Raw genomic sequence first — 19429 nt, 5'->3', positions numbered from 1 at the left:
GGGGCCACCACGAACATCTTATGGCTCTTTTCTTTTTTTTCCACATAAAGTAAATCAGCCCTTCCTCACTTGCTCCCCCCCACCCCCGCCACCTGTCACAGCTACATCCCAGCACCACCGGGAACCGCCCATAGGCCCAGGCCCAGTCCTCATGTCCTGAGCAAGAAATACAATCACTGAGGCTGAGCAATAGGAAGCTCTGAATTATAGGTTTCACCTAGCAGGGCTGTAAATTAGGAACCTGGAGAAGATGTCTAATTATGCCCTAGCAAGCCCCACTCTGTTTCTAAGCAACACAGCGCTGATCCCTCCAGCTGCCCCGTGGGGCTGCAGCCCTGAGTCAGGGGCACGTAGGGCACACCTCCACAGCAGGCCAGCGTCAGCAGACATCCACTAATCTCTCCAATCCAGCCTGTCCCTCAGGGCCTGGGATGGGGACAGAAGGCCCGGCCTGAGGCTAAAGGCCAGGGCCTGCAGTGGGGGCGGGGTGGGGGTGGACAATGGCTGAATGACCCTCCCATGCCTGCCTCTGTGTGTGCGTCTGCATCAGTCTCTGTGGCATGAAGACCCTCCCGCTGCATGTGGAGCTGCGTCAGCAAAGGGGTTCCAGCCCTAGCCTCCCCACCCCTGGGATGGCGTCAACTCCCTCCCGAGTGCTTCTGGGAGCAAACTAAGCAACCGTTCTCCTGCCGTTTTCAGCCTTGGCAAGCTTGGTTGTGAAGCAAAAGGGTTTCCTTCCTCAAATCTGGCTCTGAGGCAGGGGGGAGACCTTTCTCCCCGAGGCCCCCAAAACCAAACAGGAACGCAGCCCAGTCCAGTGACCGCTCTGCACGAGCCGGGCCTCGCCAACCCTGAAAACTGGGCCTCTGGACCTTGCTCATCTCCAGGCATCGGGCGGGGATCCCGGGCTCCCCTCGGCGTCAGGGCTCTCACCTCTGCGTTCTCTCACCTCCCCAGGGTACTCCAGGACCAATCGGAGTTCCAGGCCCAGCGGGACCAAAGGGAGAGAGGGTGAGTGCCCAGCGAGCCGGGAGCCTGGACCACCAGAACCAGGGGCCCCTCTGCCCCTCCTCTGCCTCAGGTCCTCAGTCCTGGTTCCTGTGACCCACAGGGCCACCGTGTCAGCCCAGCCATCTCAGCCCCCATCTGTTCCTCCTAGACCCTGCCAGCGCCTCATGCACATCTTCTCTTGATGATCCTCCCAGCCTGTGGGGGTGCAGCAAGCCTGGGGTGCTCATTTTTTTTCTGGCTGTGCCACTCAGCTTGTGGGATCTTAGTTTCCCAACCAGGGATCGAACCCATGCCCTCTACAGTAGAAGCTCTGAGTCCTAACTACTGTACCTGCCAGGGAATTCCCATGGGTGCTCATTTTGTAACTACAAGTGGACAGAGACTTGGAGAGCCTCCTCCCTTCAGTTTCTGGTCACTTGGCTTCGGTCACAGGTAACTGGCAAGGCCCCAGACCCTGCTGTCACCGGACACACCTGACCTCTGCAGTGATTTAGGGAAACAGCACAGAATATAGTACCAGGTCGTGTTAGAAATGCACAGTCTGACCTGTGCATCAGACTGGCTCTCGTGGGTCACTCTCCCCCATCCAGTGTGGTGGGCTTGTGCAGGGGTTGGAGGAAGAAAGCTCCCCACTCCAGCTCCTCCCAGCCAGGCCTGGTTTCCACATTCTCGGGGCCTGGCATCACTGCAGGGCTGGCATGGGCACTGGAGCCCTGAGTGGGCATCTGCGGGGCTCTCCACCTGTAAGAGCTGTTAGCCCATCCTGCTGACTCTGCCCACAGGAGAGGCTTTTGTCTCTTTAGCTCTCAGACCACACAACTGGGGGGCGGCGGGGAGGGAGCTTCAAGAGAGAGATGTGGGCTCTGCAGCCATTTGGGGAGCCAGGGTGGCTGCTCTGAGGGTGACACCTGCAGCTTCAGAGAGAAAGCAGAGCTCTCTTTCTCTCCCCGTTGCCCCCCTCCTTCTCTCTCCCTGTCTCCCGTTCCATGCCCATGTCCTACTCCTTGTTCTCCTCCCCTGCGGCTCCCCCTGGCCAGCCGGTACCCCCGCCCCAACAAACACACACTGTCCACGGAGGCCAGGATCTGTGGAAGAAGGCTGAGAGGAGCTCCCAAGCCCCCTCCTCAGGGCACGTAGTCCATGCAGTCATCCCACCCTCCACCCAGCCCTTACTTCCTGGGAGCCTCTTTGAAGAGACTGGGGAGGTTGCCCAGGTTTCGTATGAAAACAGAAAATGGCTGTCGGAAGGTTGTTACCCCGTCAGGGAAGGTTCATGTGTTGTTTCTCTGGTTTCAGGGCAGCAAAGGCGACCCTGGGATGACAGGACCAACGGGAGCAGCTGGGCTTCCTGTAAGTCTCATGGGATCAGAGGCTCCACCCACCCGGGTCCCCCACCACAGAAGCACTGTCAAAACAGAATATCCAGGGCCTGGAGCAAAAATTCTAGGGCCAAGCGAGGAGAATTCTCATCTCTGTGACAGACGAAGCAGCCAGCTGCCGCCAACCCAGTCTCTAGAACTCCCCTGCTGGGCTCTGCTCCAGGCAAACCCTGGGGAACAGGGCCCCTGATAGGGAACCAGGTCCTCAGCAGTGTGGACCGTCTGACTCACATGGCTGATCCCCTTCCCTGGAGGCCTCTGTGTTCGATGCAGTGAGGGTCTCACAGGTGACTGTGCCGTGGCCCCTGCCCTCACGGAGGGGCAGAGCCACGTCCAGATCACTAGACGGCAGGGAGATGTCTCCCAAGACAGTCAGCTTCCCAGGGGGCTGGCTTCCCATTTGCAACGGACTTCTCTTTGCTGGTTTATAGAAGTCGGCTGCCTGCGACAGGCAGGACTTTGGTTTCCCACCCACTTGAAGGTCGTACACTGATTGGGTCCCATGCTCGGCAGTGCTTCAGCACCTCCAGCCAATCTTTGCTTTACATCCCTCTCCAGCGGAAGACAAGGGGGAAAAGAATTGAAAGCAGAGTCTTGTAGAGAGGCTTAGTCACAGCAGCATCATTTGCAATAACTAAAAATGTGAAGCAACCAAAGTGTCTATAGATACATGAATGAATAATCAAAATGTGGTTTATATGTGCAATGGCATGTTTTCCAGTCTTAGGAAGGAAACTCTGACATGCTACACTACAGTGAACCTTGCGGACATTTAAGTGAGATAAGCTGGTCACAGAAAGACAAATACTGTATGACTTCCCTTATATGAGGTATTTATAGTAGTCAAAACCATAGTGACAGAAAGTAGAACACTAAGTGAAAGGTGGAATGAGCTTTAGTTTTGCAAGGTAAAAAGAGTTTTGAAGATGGAAAGTAGTGATAGTTACACAAAAATATGAGTGTACTTAATACCACTGAACTGAATGCTGAAAAATGGTTAAGAAGGTAAATTTTGTGTATGTTGTGCTGTGTGCTAAGTCACTTCAGTCACGTCCAACTCTGTGCGATCCCATGGACTGTAGTGCGCCAGGCTCCTCTGTCCACGGGATTCTCCAGGCATGAACACTGGAGTGGGCTGCCATGCCGTCCTCCAGGGGATCTTCCCGACCCAGGGATCGAACCCACATCTCTTCTGTCTCCTGCATTGAAACCTAGGTTCTTTAACAGTAGCGCCGTAGTTTACCACAATTAAAAAAATTGAAGGAAAAAATAATAAAGAGAGCAGCTTGCACCTTGAAAAGAGGGGCTCAGGAGCTTTGGAGTCATTTTTCTAGCAAGAGGCAGGTGGGATCTAGGAACTCAAATCTGGTCGGTACTCTGACAACCCAGAGGGATGGGATGGGGTGGGAAGTGGGAGGGAGGTTTAAGAGGGAGGGGACATATGTATACCCATGGCTGATTCATACTGATGGATGGCAGGAACCAACACAATTATAGTAAATCCTCGAATTAAAAAAAAAAAAAAAAGAGGCAGGCGGGAAAGCCATGTAAACACCTGCCTATCCAGGAGCGGTCTTTGCTCCCAGATCACGTACCTGGCATGCGCCATCTAGAAGAACCTGACCCCAGGCCAGGGTGTTGGCTACAGAGTGAGAAAACCAGAAATTGTGTTTGACTTTACCCATAACTCATTATCTGTCTCTAGGTCAAGTTCCTTGAGCAAGTATTCTCCTTTGTCCCCCTTCTGTAAAATGGGGCTCATGAAACCTGTCTCTGATGAATTAGGCACCAGTAAAGAGCTTTATGAGCCTGGAAGGAAGGACTGTATGGCCATCCTGTGTTTTCTCCTTAATGTGTCTTTGTTTCTTGAATTTATTGCAGGGTTTACACGGACCACCCGGGGACAAAGGAAACCGGGTGAGTCTGAGTCCTCACACTTTGGCTCTGATTACTAATGTCTTCATGGCGAGGTGGAATGACCAACTGGGGATTCCTGACTCAACGTGGAAATATAGTTTTTCCTGATAAATCATTCTAAATTAAAAGACTTTCTAGTGAGGGGCTTAATCCGTGGCACTCAGGGAGCCTAGGGACCTAATCCTGAAATTGAAGCACGTATCTTTCCACGAGGAAAGGGGAGGCTGAGTCCCAGGGCGGCCATCAGATTAGCATTGCCATCCAGTGACAGGAGTCACGAGCCCAGCTCTCTCTTGGTTGCCCTGGTAATGGGCCCCTAAACGAGATTTTTACATCCATCATCGCCGAGTCCTAGTCTTCTGACACTTAGTTTTACCAGGCATCCCAGGTCACTGGTGAGAGAGAAAATAAATCCCAGCTCCAAGAACAAGCAGACAACTGTTGTACACAGCCAAACCTTTAAAAAGGATCCCAGCCATTGTTTCTCTTGGAAAGAGTCAGCAGGACTATGAAATGTGTCATGGCTTTCAAGGACCCTGCTCCTCCTTTGGTTTCTGCCATCTTCACCAGGACACAGTTCTAAGTGTCCACGGCACCCACGGCCACCTGATGGCCACATGGCACATTGGTGCCCAGCAGCAGTCATTCACGACATCTGACCAAGGGCTGGCCTTTGGCTTCCTTTCTAGAACGTCTTGTTGCCTTCCTCATCATGGAGGTTCTCAGTGGTGTGGACATCCCCAAGAAGGCCAAGAGCATCTTCTAGTGGGAATAATATTCAAGGATCTTAGAGGTAGAAGAGTGGGAAGAACAGAAGGAGAAACAATGCTCCAAACTATGATAACATGTTCTGAGTCCCCACGAGAGTTAGACAGAGCAGGGGACTTGCGGAAGCGCAGTCTTCTGGCTGATCTTTGAACACTGATAACAGAGCGTTCATGAATAGAACACTCCAGAATCTGTACGTTTGTATCTGGCATCAGCGCCAGTCCCTTCCATTTAAGATGGATTTACTGAACAGTTCCATATTCCTAAAGTTTCCTTTCTGGCAGCTGGTCAGCTGGTCAGAAGCAATCCATTTGTCCCATATATTCTATGAACAGGAAAGGAAAGGCAAAGCTACCCCTATCAGACTGTCCATGAAAAGCCCATTGTTGCTTCATTGTTGCTTGTGGAGGTGAAGCTGGAGATGTTCAAAGCCCCTCACACCCACTGGCTATGGAAGGGGGCTCCTAAACTTTGCCTCACATCACACCTGGAGCACCCCATCAGAGAGGCTCGGAATAAACCACTGGAATAAACAGACCCACTTCCAGAAATGTGCCAGCCAGTTAAGGCGGCCTGGAAAGCCCACCTCCGACACTGGCATCCAAGAGTTCAGGCCACTAAAATAATTGATCATTCCACCTCTCAGTTGGCATACTAACCTCCTTTCTAATTTATTTCTGCAGTGTTCTGGTTTTCTTTGTTATGTTCAATCAATACTTGTTAAGCCTCTTTCTTAAGACTTTTTCAGTTGGCTTGAGGCACTGGGCCATTTGAAGGCTACAAAACCAATCCTTCCAGTGGTGGTGACTGTGTTGCCCTAGAGGCAGAAGCGAGGCAAGAAAATCCCTTGTCAGGACTTCCCTGGCAGTCCACTGGTCAAAACTCTGCCCTTCCAAGGCAGGGAGCACGAGTCGGGGAGCTAAGATTCCACGCACTGCACAGTGCAGCCGATAAATAAATAAAAATTTTCAATGCCCTTGTCACAGATGGAGAGAAGTTGGGAGGCTGGTGGCTCTGATGCTTAAAGAACCGAGGTCATTGAATGAGCCACTGAGGCCCCATAAATCAGTGGGAAAATATTTCTTCTCCAGTTCCTATTCTAAGGTTTTATATACTTCTCCCCTGTCCCACATATAAATTAGCAATATGTCACTTAGTAAAAATCAAGTCCAGAAAACAGACAAGTTACATGAACCTTCCTTGGAGTGCCTCATAAAAAACCAGTAGACTTCTTCCAAAGAGCAGGTTTTCAAATCAAGGACCAGCTTATTCTTCCATCCAAGAGATCTAACTCTCAGGATGCCAAAATGTCCTAGAAGAGTACCCCTTACAGCTCACCCCTCTTTCAGACCTCTTTATACCACTGGCCCTAATGGAACTTTTGAGGGGAGAGATGAGGCCTTGGTGATAAAAGCCTCCAAAATGAAGAAAGGTCCAAGCAGAGTCAGCTCTGTGTCATGACAGTTTTTTCTGGCACTTTGGTCCAGGGAAAAGGCCAGAAGTGCTTAGATGATGTTCAGGTTGGAAGTTTCATTGTTGCTTGTGGAGGTGCAGCTGGAGATGTTCAAAGCCCTTCATGCCCACTGGCTATGGAAGGGGCTCCCAAACTTTGCCTCATATCACACCTGGGGCTCTCCATCAGAGAGGCTCGGATGGGTGCCCCAGGTCTGTTATCCTATCTCCGAGTGACCCAAGACACAGCCTTAAGACCATGGTACTCCGAGTCCCACCAGAGGATGGTCTTGGGGCCTCCTTCCTGCTCCTGGAAGGAGGATGGTCCTCATAGTGGTGGGCAAGGCCCAGAGGCCAAGACAGGCAGTTTTCTAAGGGGCCACACATGCTAGGGGAAAGAGTCTGTCCTTGTCACTAGGAACATTCTCCTTGTCCCTTAACAGCTCTGTGAATTTAGCCTGAGAGCCACTTTTAGGATGAAAAAATCCATCACAGGGTAAAGGGTGGTGTGAATTTGGCAATCGGGGCATCAGGAAAACTGGGTTTCACTGTGGAGCTTCCTGCAAACCAGCCAACTGAAAGGTCTGGAAGCATTCGTGCAGCTTCTGTCACTCTCCAAGAGGTGCCGTCTGCAATGTGTGTGTGTGCAGGTGGGGGGGGGAGTGCACGCGTGTACGTGCGTGTACATGCTTGCTTGCATGCATGTGTGTGCACATCTGTTTTTGCATCTTGCTTCCCCAGGCCCCCTGGCCTCCTTCCTCTCCCCCATCTGCTCTCTCTCAGCCTGGGCCTGCTTCTCCCCTTTACTCCCTGAATCTTGCTCCCTCTAGATAGGTTCACCCATTATAATGATTCCACAGCCTCATCCTTTCCCTTCCACTCCTCCAGCTTCAGTTTATTTCCTCTAAAAGCAGTTTTGTTCATTTTTTAAGAAAGCCCTGCTACTTGATTCTGCCTGCCCCCCTCCCATACCAACTTGACACCCCTCTGCATTAGGGCCCTTTTCGTGTCCTCTTTGGGGAACGGGAGCAGAGAGGATGTAGGTGAAGTTATGACTCTGACGTCTTAAAGGGGCACCCAATAAGGCCACTTCCTGTGCCCTCTGACAGCCCAGAGTGCAAGTTTCCCATCCTGAAGGGACCTTGGCTAACCCTCTGCCCCGCCAGGCCCGTCATCAGGACCTGAAGACCCCCACTCCCAGGAGCTGTGCTCACCCTCTGAACTTAAGGAACTGTGCTCACTGTTGTGCTGGCCTCACCCAGAGTATAAACGACACCTTCCTGAGAAAGTTTCCCACGGGGCTTCTTCATCCAAATAGCAAGTGGTTTCGCTTGTCCACTGTCTGCAGGTTAACTGTTCCATGATTTCCTCATTGGTGGGCCTATCTTAGAGCCAATGCCATGACACTTAAGATGCATAGACACATTTCCTCTTAAACACATCTTTATTTTCTAAGTAGGCATTTGCATTTTAGAAAACTCACTTAGAAGGATGTGTTGGCAATTGCAGGTAACCTCTGGAATCAAGAAATGTGGGTAATTTCCAAAGGCCTGGAGAAACGTCTTAAATATTCTTATCCATTGCCTCCCTCTAAGGAACCCTGTAGCCTTCCACTGCTGGAACGCAGTAGACAGGAGGTCCAGCCTCTGACGGCAGCCTTCGCTCCTACACTGGCTGACGAGAAGTGATGATTGCTGCTGCTCTTGTTATGAAGCTGCTGTCATGACTGAGCACATACTATAGGCCAGTGCATGTGTGTGTGCTAAGTCACACACACTCAGTCGTGTCCAACTCTTTGCAACCCCATGGACTGTAGTCTGCCAGGCTCCTCTGTCCATGGGATTCTCCAGGCAAGAATACTGGAGCGGGTTACCATTTCCTCCTCCAGGGGAACTTCCCGACCCAGGGATTGAACCTGCGTCTCTTACGTCTCCTGCATTGGCAGGCGAGGTCTTTATCACTATGGTGGTTTAGTCGCTAAGTCGTGTCCAACTCTTGGATTCTTGCAACCCCATGGACTGTAGCCTACCAGGCTTCTCTGTCTATAGGATTCTCTAGACTACTGGAGTGGGTTGCCATTTCCTTCTCCAGGGGAATCTTCCTGACCCAGGGATCGAACCTGGGTCTCCTGCATTGCAGGCAGATTCTTTACCAGCTGAGCTATGAGGGAAGCCCTTTATCCCTATATGCCAGTATTAAGCACTAAATGTGCACAAAGACCTCGCAACAACGTTGAGGGAGGTGTTATTATCCACACTTTACAGATGAAGAAACTGAGGCTCAGAGAGGTTAAGTAAGCTCCCAGAGTCTCATGGCTGGTAAGAGGCAAATCCCGTTCAGCTGCAAGCCTTCTCTCTGACCATTAGGCTACCCACCCAGAGACACACAGTGGAAGCCCCCAAGCCTGAGACAACTGGCCTTCAATAGAGGAGAGTTCCAGGGAGATTTCCCAGGGGCATGCTTGGTCCCTTATAAGGAAATCCAACATATAAGACCACAACTCAAATTCATTACACAGAGTTTCCCACAGCCCTTCTTTAAATGGAGAGTGACCTTGGCACATGTAAAATAGGGTTCAATTTAGAAAGATGATGTTTGCTGAAGCTTTTCAGAAACAAATGAATTCCTTGAGTCAACATATCCATATACAAGTAGGTGCCCATGACCTCAGACCAGGATGGACCAGAGAATGGGAGGACTCAGCTGAGAACCTAGATACACAACATACACACATGCACTTGTACATACACGTGAGAACACACACTCATGCATGCACACACGGTGCACACACACACACACACAAGGGCTCTGAACAAAATCACCCTGCCTCCTAAGAGGACATCAAAGGGATGGACCCAACTGGGACAAAAGCCATCAGGACAGACCCTTTTTTTCTAATATGAGTGATCTATGATGATCTTTCATTTATTTATTTTTGGCTGTGTGGCACATTGGATCTCAGTTCCCCGACCAAGAATCAAACCCACACCCCTTGCATTGGAAGATGGGAGTCTTAACCACTTGACCTCCAGGGAAGTCCCAGACCCCTTAAAAAATGAACCCTCAAAGAGAAGGAAATGGGTTCCCCTGTCCATTATATAGATGCATTCTGGGCTCAGAATTAGTATCATCCATCTGCACTTCCTCCCACCTCTGGCTCTCAGCCCTACTGACCCCCACACACATCTGCCTTAGCCAAATACTCAGGTTCTTTGTGGGGTGGGGTGGACACTGACCCCTAATCCTGTTAAAGAGACTATCCTAATTGAGAGAATCTATTTTCCCCTCTTTTTTTTTTTTTCTGTCTCTAACCTTAACACATGAATGATCCTAAAGTTTTGATGATGTTTTTTTTTTTCTTGGACTAAACCATTATTTACAGGGGGAGAGGGGGAAGAAAGGCTCTAGAGGGCCTAAGGGGGATAAGGGAGACCAAGGAGCGCCTGGATTAGATGCCCCCTGTCCATTGGTATGTTTCCATCTATCACTTGGTTGTTCTCATTTTTCCTGGAGGTTTGCAAGCTGTAAACAAAGAAGGCAAATAAACTAAGATGAAAACCGAATGACTCCACTAACACTACCCAAACCCGTCTGTTCATGTGGATGAAATTCTGCCTGCTGCTGGTGTTGCCCTGAAACCACAGCTGCAAGCAATTCCCACTAAATCCCTTCCCTTTGAAGATGCTGAACAATTGATGTGTGGAAATGGAGACACCACAAGGAAAGGGATTTGGGAGCAGGCCTTGGCTCTTAGCTCTGGGGTGGCTTTGGTAGCCAGGGTAGCATTTGTGAACCACCCCCATTTGCCTTCTTTGTTTTGGGGCCACCTCTGTGGCCAGCAGTTCAAGTCATCTGAATCCCCACTTGGTCAGGATGCAGGACACCAGGGCTAGCATCCCCCGAAGGTTGTCATTGTCCGAAATGGGGCAGAATGAGGCCAGAGAGGGGCTTTTATATACAGCCTCTCAATGCGCACCAGCCATCCAGCCAAAACCTGCAAAACTGCAGACCAAGGTCAGTAGACAGACACCCCCAGGAAGCCTTCCCAAACCAGCCAATGAGGAATGATTCATGGCACATCTGCTGGGCTTCTCAAGTGTCCCTCAACCCATTGGAGGGTCCTAACATTATGATGCATTAAGTTGAAGCTCATGTGTGTTGAAGCCAAGTGCATCTCTAAATAGAGAGGGGGCTGGATGGACACGTCGCCAAGCTCAACATTTCTGGAGCCAGAGAGCGCACAAAGGCTGAATTGGGAAGGCAGGAATCAACTGGGGTTTGAGGTTTACTTGTAGATGCCCTAAGGGTCCTGCATCCTGGCCAGGGTAGGACTAGGTCTCTCCACGCCACAGTCGGAGCTGGCCAGCCTTGACCGAAATAACCATCGTGGTTGGTTTTGTGAACAGGGACACCGAGGTTTTAAAGGAGAGAAAGGGGAGCCGGGGTTACCAGGGCTGGACGGACTGGATGCCCCGTGCCCATTGGTATGGCATCACCCTCCCTTGCCTGCATGGCCAGTATGGGCTTCCCCACGTGTGCGGTCTGTGCCTGTGTGCCTCTCCAACTGCCCTCCACACTCCTGCTCCATCCATCTGGCCTCTGCTTCCCACCTCTTCACTCTGTAGGCACCAAGGGTCACCCTGCCTTGGCTGGCCCACGGGGGCTCCCGCACATCCCCCTCTTGCATGCAAAGTCTGCCAGGAGGCTTTTTTTTTCTTCCTCTTGCAGCAGCTTCAAAAGCCCATCACCTTAATGTGAGCTGGTCCTGCCCATCCAATGCCAGCTTTAGCTGCATCGGACCCTCCTTTCAGAACTGCTTCTAGACAAACCTGCCACCAGAAAGGAAGCCAGGGAAGTGGAGTCTCTGCATTAGCTCTCAGGACTGTGACTTCTCTGCCTTCACACACTGCAGTTAGTTGGATGAACATTTGAATGAGATGCCCAAGTTGGCACCACATCCCTCTCCACTCCAGCATCTCATGATTTAGCAGAGGACAGATGGACGCCCTTATAAACACAGGGCAGAATGAGGAGTTCTAGAACCAAAGCAGAGGAGGGGGTACTCTGACTGACCTTCCAGCACAGATCCTGTCCAGGTGACACTGGGATCACTGTCCAGGTGACACCCCAGTACCAAGGGATGGTCCAAAATCAGGATTCTAGATCCTAGAGGGTTCATCCTTTTTTGCTTGAATCCCAGAGGATGCTGCAAGACCATCCCTTGGTTTTCTCTTTTTTCTTTTTTTTTTTTCATTTTTCAGTGGTTTGCCACCAAGAAGTCTAGAAGAACATGGAAAGGTTGTTTAAGGAAGGAAGGGAGGAGACAGGGAGGAAGGGGAGACATTGAGGACACTCCCAAGCATAAGACCTGCCTAAGTGGCTACAGTTCTGGTTCCCCAGGTCCCAGTCCCTCTCCAGGCAGGGACCTTCTAGGCTTCCACAGCGATCCTTTCAGCACACTATGGGCGGAAGCAGAAGATGGCCCTTCACTCCACGGCAGTTTGCTTACAAGCTTCCTGCCCCCCTAAATTTCCCGATGAGGTTTGAAGCTCATGGAGCTATTTTCACACCAGTAATTGTCAGATGAGAATTCCCAGCCTCACATCCCCACGCCAGGGTCACAGATGAATTGTCTTGGGACAGAGGAGAAAACGCTGTAAGAAAAGATGCTGTGTGACCCTGACCGGTGACCACAGAGCCCCTTGAAGGGACTTTCAGGGACCAGGAGAGGCAGATTAAGCTGACAGAGTGGCTGCTTCCTGTCCCCCACCCAGCCTCCTGAATCCACAGCATGCAGCATGCATCGCACAGGCACCTTTCTCAGCCATGGAATCTCCCATGCCCTCCACGGCACCTCCATTGATCAACAGCCAGTCATCCCCTCTGCCACAGCCCTTTCCAGAATCCCGAAATCTGAGTTCTGCCGGCCGCAGCCCTGGCTCCTCACCCTGCTCTTCACCCACACACTGCCACTGCAACCCCTCCCTGCCTGCCCAGCCCTCCTCTCTTCCCCCTGCCACTGTCCACGTGCCAATGGGAAGCCGCTGTGGCCCGCGGAGGCTCCTGTCCCTCCCAGAGTCCATATGAAGTGTCGCACTGTGGTGGGCTGGGAAACGGGACCCAGGTCTTCACTGAACCCTGGGATGCACCACCGCCCCCACCTGCAGAACCTCCCCAACCCAGAAGGGACGGTGAAAGTCACCTTGATTTGACCTTTAATGCAAACTGGCATTATCTCCAATAATGTGTCATTTGTCTATTAATTTTGCTGTATAAGTTTACATACCTTCCCTTTCTTGTTTTGCATTGTTTGCCGTCTCCTGCATTGTGTTACTGTGGGTGTGGGGCAGTGGGCGGTGGGGGTGGGGGGTGGGGGCGGCGGGGAAGCTGCGCTATTGATCAGGATTTTCAGTACAAAGTAATTAGACTTCTTCAGCCCCCGTGCAGGGCCGGCTGTCTGCTGGGCTCCAGGTGAGCGGTTTCCACGCCTGTCGTGGGTGGATGAGTAGGTTCAGGCGTAGGGGGCTCCCATTCCAGCCCCTCGGGGGCTGACCACCTGCTCGGGTCTCCTGAAACCCTGTGTGCATCTCCTTCTCTGCCCTGGAACCTGAAGTTCTAGAATCTGGGCTGCAGTTCTAACAGACTCAGACTGAGAACCAGATCGTTGCCCTGGTTCAGCCTCACCCTCCCTGCCTGCTCGTCAGGGGTATCTAGTTCCCCCCAGGGCGCACCAGAGCAGCCAGGACAGCCGGCCGAGGAGACTCGGGATGTCCTGGGGCTTCAGGTACTCAGTGAGTGCGCCAGCAGGGGGACAAGTGGCACCTGGTGGATTCTTATCCTACCACTGCTCATACCCCCAAGCCCCCAGCGACACTAAGGCTGTGCCGGGAGTCCCGCCTCCTTGCTTAAGGCACCTCGGCCCCACGTTGAAAGCCTGCGAAATCAACCGTCCTCCTCCTTATTGATCACCAGATAGGAGCTGCCTGGATGTCCGCCCCCAGCTGCTAAGGAAGAGAGAGAAATCAAAGAATGAGAGAGTGGGGGGTGTTCGTTCCATAGAGCCGCACCTTCCCCGGGTTTTATGGAGGAGGAAACTGAAGCCTCCAGGTGATGAGTGACTCGCCCACGGGCACCCCACACCCAGTACAGCCAGACTGGAGACCAGCAGGCCTCCAGCTGTCCTCTCCACCATGCTCAGGTCGCCTCTGCTCACCGGGCCTACAGGCAATAGGACAGCCCATCTCAGCTTTGAACTGTAACTACATGTGAGCTCGGCCGGCAGGCAGACAGGTGGGCTTGCTTCCTGCCTCCTTCCGAGGCTAGGCCCTGGGGTAGAGAAGAGAAACAGACCATATCAGGTGGGCCGCACCCTGATCAGCTGACACGGTGTTTGTGGCCCTTGTTCCCCTTGTCCTGCTGCTTGTTGGGCCATCCCCGTGAGTCTGAGCCATCTGCCTTTCTTCCTCACTGCAGGGTGAAGATGGCTTGCCAGTCCAGGGCTGCTGGAACAAGGTAAGCTTTCCCAGGGTTCCAGGGCCTCAGGGCAGAGTTGTACATGGGCTCCATTTTCTGCCGTGGGATAAAGCATGCACGATTTCCATTCCAGGCCTTCCTGCAGATGAGGCAGCAGGACAGGGGTCCAAAAAGGAACAATCCCAAAAGCAGGGTGCCCATTAAACAGTTCCACTCACTGCATGCACTTGAGAACATTTAAAAATAGTTTTTAAGGCATCAGCAAACCCAGTGTATGGAATTTCCATGTAGCCAGACAGATGACATCTTTATGCTTCATGAGGTTAATTTATACCATACTTCTTCTGCAAGGAGTTCTAAGCCATGTTTCAAAATCAGTTATCATTAGCTAGTCTCATAGTGTTCATAAGAGGCCATTTAAGCCATATGATGATGTTTACCCAGATGTAGGAAATCTCTATACTTTAAGTATAAAGTCATATGGATTCTATACCTCCTCGTAGAGACCTGCCAGCTCATCACTCAATCCTTCCCCTTGAACTTAAATAGTCAGAGTTTCATGCTTCTGCACATTGAGACCTGCCCACCCTCTCTTGGAGTCCCATAGTTCCCACCAACAGGGAGGTTTCCTTTGTCCACACTTGCCTTTGGCATTTGCCATCATTAAAGCCACCTGACACCACAGGGCTGTGCCCTCAACATAGCCACCTGACTCATCCAGGGCCCCCATTGTGCAAGGCTCCCTGGCATGACCAGGGCCATTGGTTTCCTAATCCAGAAACCCAACTTGGTCTTGGAAAAGGCAGTACCTGCCATGCAGTCCCACCGATGGCCTCCCTTCACCTTCCTCCTGTTCAGAGACTTTTCACCAGCCCTCCACCACCACTGTCTCAAGGTTTTGGTTCATTCTCATTAAAGAGCTGGAGATCCTTACCTGTCCAAGAGTTTGCACTTAACTAATCCAGTCCTGCCCAGTGATAGCACTCACACTTACAGCGAGATGAATCACTCCTCTGGCTAGGTGTCCACCATCTCATTAGCTCACAAGATTCGGTAAAAGCAGTGAAATCACCAAGACACCAGGCTGTAGGCTGAGCATCTACTCACCCAGGTACCTAAAACACCCACTAGCCAGAGAGAGGGAAAGCTCTGCTTTCAAGGGAGATGCCTCCCCAGGAATCTGTCTGTCACTTCATCCTCTTGGTTAATTCCCCTAGAACTAGTTAAAAGCTCCAAGAAACAGGAAAGAGGTGTGTCCCCTAAGAAAAAGACTTTCTTCTTCAGGGTTGCTGTGGATGGTTAGGAGATAGAAATAATTGAGCTTAGCAGGGGAAGAAGAGCCACTCTCGAGGGGTACAATGTCTGGGAGAAGCAAGAAGCTGCTAGAGAGCCTGATGTCTGTTGATTCACATCATAAATTTATTCTGGGAAGATTCGGCAATTCAACAGCCCGGCCTCCAAAGGCTGCATGGAGAGAAAGTGCCCTCTAGTGACCAATAAGGGGAATGACTAGAAAGAAAAGGTAGTTTCCCACCCTCAGGGTGCTGACAGTCAGCACCAGGGTCTTGGAGGAGGGGGTTCCTGGCTCCCCCAGGTCCCCTACCCAAAGCCCTCCCCTCCAACCCAGAACAAGACCTACCTCATTTCCCACAAGGGAAATAAACACTCACAGACACTAACACCATGTCGTTTTGTGTTTGTTTTTGTTTTGCAGTGATGCCTCTAACCTGGGATTGGCCTGTGTGTGTGTTTGTACATAGAATATTTATTTTTATACAGTTTTCACTTTTTGAAAATGCCCGAAGTATGATGCATCTTACAGATTATTTTTTAAAAAAGGAAAACCTGCATATTTTGTACAGAAAATACCAACCTCTTCCCTTTTGTTTACAAGATGTTTTGCATACGTCTAAGACTCTAATACACTTTTCATTTGTGAGTACGGCTGTATGTTTGCATGATATTTGTGCACACTTATTAAGTATTGAAGCTTAATAAATTATTGTGTTCCAGTGCCAAAGGGGGCCAACCAGCACTTAGGTGCTGGCTGGTTTGTGTGTGACTTCACAGATACAAGAAGGTCCATGGTGTTTGCTAAGCTAGGTGTGTCTCAGAATATTTTAAACTCTTATGGATTTCCACTATTAAAAAAGTGAAACATGGAAATTCTTGATCCTGATTCATCACTAAATTAATTACATTGTTCTCTTGTTAAATCAGCAAGTCCCAGAAGCAGGGGTCCTCGAAAATATAATGGTTTGAGGACTTCCCTGGTGGCCCAGGGGTTAAGACTCTGCAGTTCCACTTCAGGGCACAAGGGTTTGATCCCTGGTCCAAAAAGTTCTACATGTCTTGCAGTGTGGCCAAAAAAAAGGAAGAAATATAATGGTTTGAGCCATTTTAAGTCCAACAGAGGAAGGGCCAGGACTGTATTAAGCGACATCTTTTGTAATGTACCCCACGTTCATGGCAGCTCCATGTACAAGTGTAAGGTTCAGTTTCGCTGAAACCCTTCAAACCCCCAGGGTTACAAAGGGCTAAGTCCTAGGACTTTTGATTTTTGGTTTGTTTTCCTTCCTTTTGAGCTGCAGTCATTAATACCAGCTATTGTTGATGACAGCCATTCATTTGCTATAGATTTGCAAGGTCCACTCACAACTAGCAGCTGAAAAGTTTGCCCCAATAGTCTTTTTGTTCCAACAAAGGACACTCAAACAAATCTGGTTAAGATATTGGCATTCTGTTTTTTTGTTTGTTTGTTTGTTTGTTTTAAGAAATAGAATTTTACTGCTTTCTGTACTGTTTTTAGTGCACTATTTATAAAGGTCTCACTGCTTATAAATAAAACAAAGCTATTTTAATGACCAGGCGAATATTACCTATGGGGTAGCACACAGGTGTACTGTTAGGTATTAACAACATAACTGGTGCTTCTAAAGGGCTTGAAAATACCAAAGTACTTGAGTAATTTAAATACCCCTCCCCATTTTGTTTACACTTTGTCTTTATATAAATACATATCCTTTCATCACAAACAGTACAAAAGCACACTGAAGCAGAGACACTGTCCACATGTAGTCACATGAAGTCTAAGTTGGTGAGCTTCACATTCGCGGGGCCCCTGCCGCACTGTGGGGTGAGGTTGCACTCACAGACTCTTGTCTTCATAGGACCACATGCTGCCCAAACCCCAGGGACCTTGCTGGTGTTCTTAGCAAATGTCCACTCAGATAATGTGGAAGTCAGACACCTTCCTCCCCTGGGTCTTGGCTTCCTTGTTTGAAAAGGGAAGCAGTTGAATGAGAGCTGCTCTCTGTGGTCATCTGTCCCCTCACCAGGCAGCAGAGCATGAGGGACCCAGGCCCCAGCCACTAGCTGGCACAAGTTACTTTTCCTACCGAGGGGGTCCCAGGATGCCGCACTTCCCTGATAATGCCTAAGCCCACTCCCCAGACCCCACCCAGAGCCAGCTGCTCCACCAGGCACAGTCAACACAAGCCTGGGCCTTTGCGGGGCTTTCAGGCGGTAAGACAATATTTTAATATTTTCATTTCTTTTAAATCCAAAAGAAAAAAATTGAGTGTATAATCATGAATCCAGCCAGGATTATATTTATCTTTCTACCAGAGCAGTCATAAAATATATTTTTTTAAAAATTTTGTTTTGTATTGGAGTACAGCTGATTAACAGTGCTGTGATGGTCTCAGGTGGACAGCTAGGGGACCCAGCCACACATACACACACATACACTATCCCCCAAACCCCTCCCATCCGGCTGCCACGGAGCACTGAACACAGGTCCCTGGGCTCTGCAGTAGCGCCTTGACCATTTTTTGTATTTTTCTGGAGGAAAGCGTCTGCACAGTCAAAAGGACCCAGGGTCCCTGTAGGCCACAGCACAGGTTTGTCCATCCTCTGCTCCTGGAGACATGCTCTTGCCCTGGATCTACTGACTTGGGCTTCCTGGAATGCCACCCTCCTCACCATTTCTTTGGCTTCCTCACCCCTTCACCCGAGGTCCTAAGGAATCAGAGTGTACCCTGGCTTTTCTAGGCTCACTGCCTCATTCTATTTCAGGGTCTCACTGGAGCAATCAGAACCCACTAATGATTTTGAAATAGGGCCAAACATGCCCTGGAAAGTTCCAGAAGTTGAAATACTGTGTTAGCTGAACACCCTGAAAAGCTCTGGGCAAACCCAAACCTTACTTTGCTTCCATCCTCATCTCTGTTCATTTACTTCTTGCTGTGCTGAGTCGCTCAGTCGTGTGTGATCTTTGCAACCCCATAGACTGTATTCTCCAGTGTTGCCAGGAGAATCCTAGGGACGGAGGAGCCTGGTGGGCTGCCATCTGTGGGGTCGCACAGAGTCAGACACGACTGAAGAGACTTAGCAGCAGCAGCAGACTGTAGCCTGCCAGGCCCCTCCGTCCATGGGATTCTCCAGACAAGAAGTCTGGAGTGGGTTGCCATGCCCTTCTCCAGGGGATCTTCCCGACCCAGGGATCAAACCCAGGTCTCCCGCATTGCAGGCAAATTCTTTACTGACTGAGCCACCAGGGAAGCCCTCATTTACTTTGTGAAGTGAAGTGAAGTCGCTCAGTCGTGTCCGACTCTTTGTGACCCCATGGACTGTAGCCTACCAGGCTCCTCAGGCCGTGGGATTTTCCAGGCAAGAGTACTGGAGTGGATTGCCATTTCCTTCTCCAGGGGATCTTCCCGACCCAGGGATCGAACCTGGGTCTCCCACATTGTAGGCAGACGCTTTACCGTCTGAGCTACCGGGGAAGCCCCACCTCAGCTAATATCACAAAGGATTCAAAGTCACTGGCAAGAATATAAATAATAAAATAGAGAGATGTGTAAAGAAAAGTTTATAAGTCAGAGTCAAGGAAAACAAGTCAGAGGCGGGGGCAGGAGAGCCGGGGAGAGGCAGGGAAGAACCTCTCAAGTTTCGCCTCCAGGGGCTTGGTGGTCAGAGAAAAAAAACCATCAGTCTGGTTTCAGTGTCCACGCTGCCCTCCCCTGGGGGGAAGTTCACCAAGTACCATGTACATACATCATCGCCCGCAAAGTTTGGCACATCCTTAGCCAAGACACCCTCCCCAGCACAGGGCTGCAAGCCAGGCTCCACACACCCCTGACTTGAGGGTGCCCCAGGCCTCTTTGCTGCTGCTGCTACTGCTAAGTCATTTCAGTCGTATCCGACTCTGTGCGACCCCATAGACGGAGTGGGTTGCCATTTCCTCCTCCAATGCATGAAAGTGAAGAGTGAAAATGAAGTCGCTCAGTCGTGTCCGACTCTTCGTGACCCCATGGACTGCAGCCTACCAGGCTCCTCCGTCCATGGGATTTTCCAGGCAAGAGTACTGGAGTGGGGTGCCATTGCCTTCTCCACCGGGCCTCTTTACTTGGACCTTAACCCAACTC

General features: G+C 50.6%; 1 protein-coding gene across 1 annotated transcript in view; it reads left to right on the top strand.

Moving 5' to 3' along the window:
• Nucleotides 1-16166, top strand: part of COL13A1 (collagen type XIII alpha 1 chain) — a 150334-nt gene extending 134168 nt beyond the window's left edge. Inside the window, 6 exon segments of the mRNA XM_043476738.1 lie at nucleotides 958-1011; nucleotides 2308-2361; nucleotides 4272-4307; nucleotides 9910-9996; nucleotides 14001-14039; nucleotides 15715-16166. Coding sequence (XP_043332673.1) covers nucleotides 958-1011; nucleotides 2308-2361; nucleotides 4272-4307; nucleotides 9910-9996; nucleotides 14001-14039; nucleotides 15715-15717 — 273 coding nt within the window. The 3' untranslated portion in view covers nucleotides 15718-16166.
• The last annotated feature ends 3263 nt before the right edge of the window (nucleotides 16167-19429 follow it).

Source organism: Cervus canadensis, chromosome 8 (genome assembly GCF_019320065.1).
Source record: "Cervus canadensis isolate Bull #8, Minnesota chromosome 8, ASM1932006v1, whole genome shotgun sequence".
In the NCBI taxonomy this organism is placed as follows: Eukaryota; Metazoa; Chordata; class Mammalia; order Artiodactyla; family Cervidae; genus Cervus; species Cervus canadensis.
Note: the sequence above shows the minus strand (reverse complement) of the source record. Positions and strands in the feature narration are given on the sequence as shown.